Source organism: Somniosus microcephalus, chromosome 5 (genome assembly GCF_052327205.1).
Source record: "Somniosus microcephalus isolate GS21.2 chromosome 5, FLI_Smic_1.0, whole genome shotgun sequence".
Classification (NCBI taxonomy): Eukaryota; Metazoa; Chordata; class Chondrichthyes; order Squaliformes; family Somniosidae; genus Somniosus; species Somniosus microcephalus.
In genome coordinates this window covers 12,520,662-12,532,786 of record NC_140991.1, presented here as the reverse complement: position 1 = coordinate 12,532,786, position 12,125 = coordinate 12,520,662, and the positions used below count along the sequence as shown (strand labels likewise).

The window sequence follows — 12,125 nt, the reverse complement described above, 5'->3', positions numbered from 1 at the left end:
CCAGGGGGCATAGATTTAAAGTAATTGGTCGGAGGTTTAGAGGGGATTTGAGGAGAAATGTTTTCACCCAGAGGGTGGTGGGGGTCTGGAACTTACTGCCTGAAAGGGTGGTAGAGGCAGAAACCCTCATCACATTTAAAAAGTATTGGATATGCACTTGAAATGTTGTAACCTACAAGGCTACGGACCAAGTGCTGGAAAGTGGGATTAGGGTGGATAGCTCTTTGTCAGCCGGCGCAGACAGGATGGGCCGAATGGCCTCCTTCTGTGCTGTAAATTTCTATGATTCTATAATTCTTTTAACAGCTCATGAGGGGTCACAGGTGTCTATTCTCCATATGAGCAGTAGTCCTAATTCCACGTGCCCACGCTGTTCTCATGTCCCTTTATCATTCTTCCCTTCAATCACATATCTATCCTATTCTGTTGACATGGTCAATCACTAACTCCAGTGGTACATTCCACAACCCTCTGTGTAAAAAGATTTATCCTGCTCTCTGTTTTAAATCTCTTGCAATTAGTTTTACATCTGTCTCCAAAACCTTTGCAGTATTTTAGCTGAGAGGAGGTGAGTATCCCTTTAAATACCATTGAAAATTGCTGCCTCCAGCTTGTATCGCCCATGGTTTGTGGGTTAAGGAACTGACTGTAACAATGCGGGTAGAGACGATGGGGGCATTGACCCTATCGGCATAGATTAATAAAGCCCCCCACCTCTTTCCAACAGGAGTGCTGGCCGCCTATATGGATCTCCAAACAAAAATCTCCTGAGCAGGCAGCAAGGAGACATGCCCAAAGCCAACAGGGTCCTTCTTTACATATGCATGTTGTGGCTCGATGACATCATTGAGACCTAACTGTAATTTTAACTCAGGCCTGAGCGGGGAATGCAGCTGGAATTATAATCGGGGCCTATTCCTGTTCATTACAACCCTAGCTACAAGCTCAAGGAGTACGAGAGTCTTTTATATGATAGCATGCATCATCCAAAGCTGAAGATAACAGGACTGGGTATGAGCGATTGTCCTGGGCTATCTGCGGGTGCTCAGTTGTACTTTTTGTACGTTTCAGGGCTGTTTCTTTAAGTTTTTAATAATGTTCTGTTCACAATTCTGCCTCCCACCCCCATCCAGCTTTGGTGTAACCCAATGTGACATCACAACAGTCTGTTACGTCGTCCAATTCTAATTCTAATCTCCTGTTTGAGGCTGAGAAATGCTCTTGATATCGCAGTCAGGTGAAGTCGAATTGTCCTCAGCAACTGAAGGCTGTATTTTTTTTTGTTATTCATTCTGGGGATGTGGGCATCGCTGGCAAGTCGGCATTTATTGTCCATCTCTAGTTGCCCTCCTGAAGGTGGTGGTGAACCTTCTTCTTGAACTGCTGTGTGGTAAAGATGCTCCCACACTACTAGTGGCTTGGTACAACTGAGCGACTCAATAGGCCACTTCAGAGGACAGTCAAGCATGTCGGTGTGGGACTGGAGTCACATATAAGCCAGAACGGTAAAGACGGCAGGTTTCCTTCCCTAAAAGAACCTTATTGAACCAGTTGGGTTTTTATGACAATCCAACAGCTTCATGGTCACTTTTACTGAGACCAGCTTTTTATTTCTAGATATTTTTTAATCGAATTCAAATTCTCAAACTGCCATGATGGGATCTGAACTAACGTTCTCTGAATTATTAGTCCAGGCCTCTGTCAATGGGCTGTTCAGATTGAACTATGCATTATCCCTTGGCCTGATGGGTAGGGAAAGTGCTCCCAGATCTTTAACAATAACATGCTGTGATTGGTGGGAGAAGTACTAGCTCTCGGATAATCTGATGTATCTGCAGTTCTCCAATTACCTCATAACTAAGGAGGCTTTGGCCCTGAAATTCCTTGGGGAAATCTGCTGGTTTCCCACCGTAAGAGAGAGTAGGAGTTAAGGGCAGTTTCTCAGAGTGGTTGGAAATGGGTGGCAGTGCCCCACGGGGTTCTGTTCTGCGACCAGTCCTGTTCACTGTGCACATCAATGATTTGGATTGATGGGCTAGAGGGAGCACTGTCCAAATTTGCAGACGATACTAAAACAGGAGGCGTAGTAAATCATTCTGATGTCCAAACTAGGCTGCAAGGCGATATTGATAAGATAGTGGACTGGCCAAAAAATGGCAGATGGAATTCAATGTCAGCAAATGTAAGGTACATTTTGGTAAAAATCATAATTATACTTTGAATAGGGGAAGGCTAGGTGCTGTGGAAGAGCAGAGGGATTTGGAGGTTCAGGTTCCAAAGATGTTAAAAGCAGCACCTCAAGCGGACAAGACCATAAAAAAGCTAATGGGATATTGGGTGTTATGACAAGACGTATGGAACATAAATGCAATGGAAAATCTATATAAAGCTATAGTAAAATAACAGCTGTTGGAGTACTGTGAGCAGTTTTAGGCTCCACACTATAGGAAGAATGTTGAGGCTATAGAGAAGGTATGACGCAGATTCACTAGGATGCTCACTACAGGAGTTCCTCAGGGCAGTGTTCTAGTACCAACCACCTTCAGCTGCTTCATCAATGACCTTCCCTCCATCATAAAGTCAGAAGTGGGGTGTTTGCTGATGACTGCACAGTGTTCAGCTCCATTTGCAACTCATCAGATAATGAAGCAGTCCGTGCCCGCATGCAACAAGTCCTGGACAACATTCAGGCAAGTAATATTCACACCACACACGTGCCAGGCAATGACCATCAGCATGTGGGCGTTTGTGGAGAGCATCGCGATCCCAGACGACCATGTCTGCAGTAAGTGTCTGCATCTCGAAAAACTTCAGCTCAGACTTGTTGAGCTGGAGTCCAAGGTGCAAACACTGCAGGGCATCAGGGAGGGGGAGAGTTACCTGGACACACTGATCCAGGAGACAGTCACACTCCTTAGGTTAGGTAGTGATACAGGTCTGGTTAGTGGTTAGACTGCTTGTCTGACATCCAGTCCTGGATGAGCCACAATTACTACCAGATATTCATTGAAAAGACCGAAGCCATCAACTTTGGCCCCTGCCACAAACCTCCTGTAGGTTTGCCATCGATTCCATAACCTCCCTGGCAACAGTTTCAGGCTGAACCAGACTATTTGCAACCTTGGCGTCCTATTCAACCCGAGCTGAGGTTTCAATCCCATCTACTTTTTATACAAAGATAACCTATGTCATTTTCATAATATTGTCCACCTCCACCTCAGTCGCCGAAACCCTCATCCATGCCTTGATTACCTCCAGGTTCAACTATTTCAATGTTCTCCTGTTCAACCTCCCATTCTGCACCCTCTGTACACTTCAGCCCTTCCAAAATCTCTGCTACCAGTATCTTATCCTGCATCAAGTCCTGTTTAACCATCACTCCTGTGCTCGCTGACCTGCATTAGCTCCTGGTCCCTTCTGTACACTTTGTATAATGGACTGCTCGAGAGCTACAGTGTTGTATGAGGATCTTGTGTGTTTGGGGAAGGGAAGATAAGTGGGGGCGATCTCCGAACAATCCATTTATGATTAGGCCGACCGTATTATAAGACAGTACAAATGTAAAATTCTCATCCTCATCGTGATTCAATCCCTTCTTGTTCATACCTCTCCCTATCTGTAAACTCCTTCAGCACTACACAACCCTGAACTCATTTGTTTGTCTCTGGCCACTTGTGCATTCCACCCCCAACCCCTCCCCCACCCACCCCTCCCTTCAGCCCACCAACGGCATCTGTGCCTTCAGGCCCCACACTCTGGAATTCCCTCCCTAAATCACTCTCCACTTCACCTCCCTCTCCTTCGTAAACCCACTGCTTTGGCCAAGCTTTTGGTTACGTCTCCCAATATCTCTTTATTTGATTCAGTGTCCAATTTTGATTACATCTCTGTGAAGTGCCTTGGGATGTAAATGTAAGTTGTTGTTGAGACATGCAAACAAGGCCTTATCTTCCCTCTCAGGTGGATGTTAAAGATCCGCTGGCACTATTTGAAGAGCAGGGGAGCTCTTCCAATGTTTGACCCTCAACCAACATCAATTAAACAGATTATCTGGTCATTTATCTCAATGCTGTTTGTGGGACCTTGCGGTAAAAAAACAACAGTAACTACACTTCTAAAGGATTTTCTAGACTGTGAAGAGCTTTGGGACATCCTGAGGGTGTGGAAGGCCCTATATAAATCTGAATTCTTTCTTTAATTGTCAGGTGAGGTAGGCTCTTTTATGTGCAGGAGCAGAGTTGTGGTGAAATGGGTCAGTGGTGGTAAGGCAAAAGGGAGATAGCGAATCGGCAACCCTCACAATTTTCTTTTTCACCCAAGCCCAATCCTATCCACACCCGAAGTCCAGCAGGAGTCACAGGATCAGAACGGAACTCCAACATATTTGGAATCATAGAATCATAGACATTTACAGCACAGAAGGAGGCCATTCAGCCTATCGTGTCTGTGCTGGCCGAAAAAGAGCTATCCTGCTTTCCCACTTTCCAGTTCTTGGTCCGTAGCCTTGTAGGTTACGGCACCTCAAGTGCATATCCAAGTACTTCTTAAATGCGATGAGGGTTTCTGCCTCTACCACCCTTTCAGACAGTGAATTCCAGACCCCACTCTAATCCTTCTACCAATTACTTTAAATCTATGCCCCCTTGTTATTCCCCCTCTCTGCTCAGGGAAATAGGTCATAGAATCATAGAATAACATAATGGTTACAGTACAGAAGGAGGCCATTCAGCCTGTGCCGGCTCTCTGCAAGAGCACTTCAGCTAGTCCCACTCTCCCACCCTTTCCCCATTGCCCTGCAATTTTTTTTCCTTCAGGTACTTATCTAATTCCCTTTTCAAACCCACGATTGAATGTCTCATCCACCCTTTCAGGTCCTTCCTATCCACTCTATCTAGGCCCCTCATAATTTTATACACTTCAATTAAATCTCCCCTCAGCCTCCTCTGTTCCAAAGAAAACAAACCCAGCCTATCCAATCTTTCCTCATAGCTAAAATTCTCCAGTCCTGGCAACATCCTAGTCAATCTCCTGTATCCTCTCTTGTGCAATCACATCTTTCCTGTAATGTGATGACCAGAACTGTAGCAGTATTCTAGCTGTGGCCTTACTTGTCCTGCTATCTTCAGGAATCTGTGGTTATGCACTCCAGGGTCCCTCTGTTCCTCTATACTTCTCAGTATCCTATCATTTATTGTGTATTCCCTTGCCTTGTTAGCCCTCCCCAAATGCATTACCTCACACTTCTCCAGATTGAATTCCATTTGCCACTTTTCTGCCCACCATTGCTATCTTCCTGAATTCTAAAACATTCTTCCTCACTATCAACCACATGGCCAATTTTTGTACCATCTGCAAACTTCTTGATCATCCCCCCTACATTGAAGTCTAAATCATTGATATATACCACAAAAAGCAAGAGACCTAGGGCTAGATTTTCAGTATAGACAGTTTTGGGGCGCTAACCTTAGCGCCCGCCCGAAGTTAGCGCCCGCCCCAAAGTAGCGCCCCGTTGCCGGAAATTCAGTGGCTTCGCCCTAAGAGGTTGGTGGAGCGCTAAAAGAGGCGTTCCACTACTATTTTTAGGCGCTAAGCCGGCGGTGCAGAGCGCAACACCCGAGCTCGGGCGCAGCGCACGGCAGACACTCTGGTGCCAGTGAGCTCTTAAAGGGGAAGGGTGCATGTGTTTTTTTCAAAGGCAGAGTCTGGGGGGGAAAACAGGAGGAGGAGGAGGAGGAGGAGGAGGAGGAGGACGGAAACATAAATACACCGTTCACAACAACACACTGGATCCTTCCACACAACACATGCAGGCTGCCTTTTATAGTGCAGGAGGAGTGCCCTTTAATTTGCGCTCCCCAGGGTGTGTTGCGTTCCATTTTACAAACGCTCTGGACGCCAGCCGCACAATGGGGCGGTCCGACTGAAGTTTGGATTCGGGGCGGCCAAAGGGCGTTGCACGAGGATGTGACGTCATTTTCTGCGCGCGCATCCGGGCGGCCGCTAAACTTTGCGCCGGCGCTAACGGGCAACTTAATTTGGGGCGGGGCGCAAACTGCGCTGCGCCCGGGCGCTACACGCATAGCGCCCGAAAATCACTTCTCTTAAGGCGCTAACTGCTGGCGCAAGCAACTGAAAATCTAGCCCCTAGTACTGAGTCCTGCGGAACCCCACTGAAAACAGCCTTCCAGTCACAAAAATACCAGTTGACCATTACCCTTTGGTTCCTGCCACTGAGCCAATTTTAGATCCAACATGGGCTTTTACATAAGAACATAAGAAGTAAGAGCAGGAGTAGGCCATACGGCCCCTTGGGCCTGCTCCGCCATTCAATAAGATCATAGCTAATCATCGAACTCAACTCCACTTTCCCGCCCGATCTCCATATCCCTTGATTCCCCTAGAGTCCAAAAATCTATCTATCGCAGCCTTAAATATACTCAAAGACTCAGCATTCACAGCCCTCTGAATTCCAAAGATTCACAACCCGCTGAGTGAAGAAATTCTTCCTCATCTCAGTCTTAAATGGCCGACCCCTTATCCTGAGACTATGCCCCCTAGTTCTAGACACTCCAGCCAGGGGAAACAACCTCTCAGCATCTACCCTGCCAATCCCCTTCAGAATCTTGAATGTTTCAATTATATCACCTCTCATTCTTCTAAACTCCAGAGAGTATAGGCCCATTCTACACAATCTCTCATCATAGGACAGCCCTCTCATCCCAGGAATCAATCTCGTGAACCTTCGTTGCACCGCCTCCAAGGCAAGTATATCCTTCCTTAGATAAGGAGACCAAAACTGTGCACAGTGCTCCAGGTGTGGTCTCACCAAGACCCTGTACAATTGTAGCAAGACTTCCTTACTCTTATACCCCAACCCCTTTGCAATAAAGGCCAACATGCCATTTGCCTTCCTTATTGCTTGCTGTACCTGCATGCTAGCTTTCTGTGTTTCTTACACGAGGAAACCCAAATCTCTCTGAACACCAACATTTGAAAGTTTCTCACCATTTAAAAAATATTCTCTTTTTCTATTCTTCCTGCCAAAGTGAATAACCTCACATTTCCCCACATTATACTCCATCTGCCACCTTACTGCCCACTCACTTAGTCTATCTATATCCCTCTGCAGACTCTGTGTTTGCCTCATAGCTTACTGTCCCACCTAGCTTTGCATCATCAGCAAACTTGGATACATTACACTCGGTCCCTTCATCTAGGTCATTAACATAGATTGTAAATAGCTGAGGCCCCAACACTGATCCTTGCGGCACCCCACTAGTTACAGCCTGCCAACCTGAAAAAGATCCGTTTATCCCTACTCTCTGTTTTCTGTCCGTTAACCAATCCTCTATCCATGCTACTATATTACCCCCAACCCCATGAGCCCTAATCCTGTGTAATAACCTTTTATGTGGCACCTTATCGAATGCCTTTTGGAAATCCAAATATACATCCACTGGTTCCCCTTTATCAACCCTGCTAGTTACATCCTCAAAAAACTCTAATAAATTTGTCAAACACGATTTCCCTTTCATAAAACCATGTTGACTCTGCCTAATCATGTTATGATTTTCTAAGTGCCCTGATACCACTTCCTTAACAATGGATTCCAGCATTTTCCCGATGACTGATGTCAGGCTAACTGGCCTGTAGTTCCCTGTTTTTTCTCTCCCTCCTTTCTTGAATAGCGGTGTTACATTTGCGACCTTCCAATCCACTGGGGCCATTCCAGAATCTAGGGAATTTTGGAAGATCAAAACCAATGCATCCATTATGTCTTCAGCCACCCCTTATAGAACCTTAGGATGTAGGCCGTCGGGTCCAGGGGATTTGTCGGTTTTTAGTCCCATTAGTTTCTCTAGCATTTTTTCTCTACTTATATTAATTACGTTAAGTTCCTCACCCTCATTAGACCCTTGGTTTTTGTGTCTTCTACTGTGAAGACAGATACAAAATATTTGTTTAACGTTTCTGCCATTTCCTTATTCCCTATATAATTGCTCCTGTCTCAGCCTCTAAGGGTCCAATGTTTACTTTTGCTACTCTTTTCCTTTTTACATACTTGTAGAAACAAGTACTGAGAAGCCTGCCATGTGAGACCTTGTCAAAAGCCTTGTTGGAATCCATGTAGACTACATTAAATGCACTACCCTCATCGACCCTCCTTGTTAGCTCCTCAAAAAATTCAATCAAGTTAGCCAGACACAAACTTCCCTTAAAAAATCCATGCTGACTGTCCTTGATTAATCTGTGCCTTTCGAAATGACAATGAATACTGTCCCTCAGAATTTTTTCCAATAATTTGCCCACCGCCACGGTTAGGCTGACTGGCCTGTAATTACTCGGTCTATCCCTTCCTCCCTTTTTAAACAATGGTACAACTTTAGCAGTCCTCCAGTCCTCCGGCACCACGCCTATAGCCAGAGAGGATTGGAAACTGAGGGTCAGAGCCTCTGCTATTTCCTCCCTTGCTTCTCTTAACAGCCTGGGATACATTTCATCTAGACATGGTGATTTATCTACTTTCAAAGATGCTAAACCCCTTAAAATTTCCTCTCTCACTATGTCTATCTCATCTAATATTTCACACTCCTCCTCCTTAACTATAATGTCTGCATCATCGTCTCTTTTGTGAAGATAGACGCAAAGTATTCATTAAGAACCATACCCACATCTTCCACCTCCACACAAAGGCTACCTTTTTGGTCTCTAATAGGTCCTACTCTTTCCTTAGTTATCCTCTTGCTCTTTATGTATTTATAAAATATCTTTGGGTTTTGCTTGATTTTACTTGCCAATATTTTTTCATGCCCCCTCTTTGTTTTGCTAATTTCCTTTTTAATTTCACCTGCACTTTCTATACTCCTTTAGGTTTCCTGCAGTATTTAGCTCTCGGTATCTGACATAAGCTTTCCTTTTTTGCCTTATCCTACCCTGTTTGCCCGTTTACATCCAGGGGGCTCTAGATTTGGGAGTCCCACCCTTTTTCTCTATAAGAACATATTTGCTCTGAACCTTCACTATCTCCTCCTTGAATGCCTCCCAATGCTCTGACACTAATTTACCTTCAAGTAGCTGTTTCCAGTCCACTTTTGTCAAATCACATCTCAGCTTAGTAAAATTGGCCTTTCCCCAATTGAGAACTTTTACTCCTGGTCTTTGTCCTTTTCCATAGCTACGCTAAATCTAACTGATTTATAATCACTCCTACCAAAATGCTTCCCAATGTTACCCCTTCCACCTGCCCAGCTTCATTCCCTAAAACTAAGTCCAGAACAACCTCCCCCTCTCTTGTTGGGCTTGCTACGTACAGGCTAAAAAAGTTCTCTTCAATGCATTTTAAGAATTCTGTGTCCTCTACAGCTTTTACACTGATTCTATCCCAGTTAATATTAGGGTAGTTGAAATCCCCTACTATTACTGCCCTATTGGCCGGGGGGTCAGCGGGCGGGATTGGTGGCGGGTCAGGTGGAAAATCTAATTTTTTTCACAGCGGGTCAGGAACCCGCTGTCATCCCACACCAACACACCTTTGCCAATGGCGCATCTGTGATCTCAGATCAGACCCGACCCGCAGAGGTGGATGACCCAATTAAAGCAATTATTGGCTTGTTGCCAGACCCTTAATAATGGTTTTAACCTTACCATTTCACTTTGACTGCTCGCCCACGGGGTCCACGCTGGTCATTGACCACATCTGTTAACCTGAGGCAGGAGTTGAATGGCCACTGAATCAGCTGATTAGTTGACAGCTTGAAATGTACAGTAAAAGATACCACTTCACAGCTGTTCACTTTCCAAGCGCAGAAGCTGTTGCTTACTCCATTTGGAACACAGACTGAGCTTTATGCAGGTTGCAAGTGTTTGGAGCAAACTCTCCATCCAGTGTCACCTCATTGGAACAGCCTCTCTCACCACTGACAGATCGCTTCTGTCATCTCAACTTCACCTGCCATCTATTCCATCAACATGGGTACCATTTATACTGTTCTCAGAATCTGACCACCAGCAGCACCAGGCACACCAACAGCACCAACAACAACACCACCAACCTTCTCCGCAATCATCTGATGCTGCACAGGACACAGGGCAGCAGCACCCGAGCACATTGCTGCCCGGGAGGCCAGGGATGGCCTCATCATGGCCAGATTTACTTCACTTGATGCTGTACACCCTCTGGCTGCCACATGATGCGCCAGGTTGGCACCACACCACACCAACACCATCCCTACAATGTCTAAGCCATTCCTTCCACACTCATCACCTTGTGGGGAAAACCGTTATGTCTCACCATTCACTGCAACTCACTAAGCCATTTCCAAAGGGGCACACAAATCTGCCCAAGAACGCAGTGTTGAAAATAAAGGTTTCAATGTTCGACAGCACATTAACAGAAACTTTACATGAACATTGGATAAAACACCCAAGTGCCTACCCTTGTGTGTTGTTAGTTGGTGTGATTGCACGAGGATGAGGGCAAGTATGAGGGATGGCTAGTGAGATGGGGATGTGATAATGTAGATAGAGAGGGATGGGTGGAGGTGCAAGGCAAATTGGTGTAAGGATGTGCAGGAGTAGGGTAGGGAAGGCAGAGTGATGGGGATGTGATGAGAGGCACAGCAGGATGAAGGAGAGTATGGCTTTGTACTCGCGTTTCCTGATCTAATGAGATCATTGAAAGGTTTGCGCCACTGCACCCAGGTCTTCCTGATGACATCCCTGCTTGTGACCTCCTCTGCAATGTGCAACCAGGCTGTCTTGTTCTCCTGGGGAAGTCTCTTCCGCCCATCGGAAGAGAAGAGGACCTCACTATGCGCTCTGACTCCCTCCATAAGCATATGAAGGGAGTCATGGGAGAACTTGGGTGCAACCCTGCACCTCTGTGCAGTGATTGTCAGTGTTTGCAGAACTTCAGTGCTGTAGAACACTGACAGCACAAACGTCAAAAGTAAGGTGGCCATAGTCCCTTTAAGGGAATCAGCTCAAGATGTGTCATGAATGACGTCACCAGATCCGCTCCATCTAATTGGGCCAGGAAACGCGCTGGGCGGGCTTAACAAGCCCCATTAAGGCAAGTTCATTTGTACAGCGGGATGGAGCCAGCAGCGGGCCATGACCCGCCACTGACACCGGCCGCACCGGACCCGCCGAGCTGAGCAAAATTTTGGTCTCTGTTTTTGTACTTCTCAAAAATTTCCATCTCCACCCCCGCCCCTCCTCAAGGCAAGGAACCTAGAAACCAACTCTCATTTCCCCAGTGCCACCCAGGCTGAAATCAACCAACTCACCATTAACCAGGCACAGAACCTGGGAGTGTGGATGAGAATTACACCATAATTTGAGGCTTTCAATCTGCATTTAATTATATTTCAGAGATGCTGGCGATAATTTTAACTGAACCCGCCCATCATGAAACTGACGGGATTGGGTGCAAGGCCAGTACAGCACCCCACCTGATGTTACTCTCCACTGAAGTCAACAGGGAGTAATATTGGATGGGGTATAAAACCGGCATTCCACACGATCTCACAGGATTCCCACCCTGCGGATTAGGTTAAAATTACCCTCCCTACCTCTAGAAACATGGACCCAGGATAGCTCATTAAAATAGGCCTATAAAAGTGTTACCAAGCAACAACCAAAACCTATATTTACACAGACTAACCATAATGCGAATTATATAAACATGTCCGGTCAGCTGATGAATCCATATCTTCCTCCTCCTCCTCTGGTTTCTCTTAATTGGCTACAAGCATTTGGCAGGAAGGACGAGATGGACAACCATCCTGATGTGTCAAGCTGAAAGCTTTGTGACATATGAGAAAGCCAATGATGCAATCAGGCTGTTTCTTCAATCATCGAGTTACGATTCACTCACTTGTTACATTGTAAGTTTTGAAAAGTGCCACAGTTGAGCAGTGAAATGTGGTTGTTAAGGGCGTGGGAGTGAGCTACAAAAGTGTTGGGAGCAGCAAACCTCAGGTGACTTTGATCACACACATGCCTGAGAGAAGCTTCATTTCAGTCTCATTTCAGTTATAGTCGTGGTTTTTTCAAAAGGAGCATGACAATTTTTAATTTTCTGTGCTTGCTGTTTCCCCATTCTTGATGAGTGTTCTTGCCTT

At 45.7% G+C, this 12,125-nt stretch overlaps 1 protein-coding gene across 3 annotated transcripts in view; it reads right to left on the bottom strand.

The window, feature by feature from the left end:
* LOC147116894 (uncharacterized) overlaps positions 1-11,754 on the bottom strand; it is a 272,147-nt gene extending 260,393 nt beyond the window's left edge. For all 3 annotated transcript variants that reach the window (XM_085987337.1, XM_085987336.1, XM_085987338.1), the window contains exon 1: positions 11,666-11,754. In XM_085987337.1, coding sequence (XP_085843463.1) covers positions 11,666-11,711 — 46 coding nt within the window. In that variant the 5' untranslated portion in view covers positions 11,712-11,754. The remainder of the gene's footprint in view (positions 1-11,665) is intronic.
* Positions 11,755-12,125: the final 371 nt, after the last annotated feature.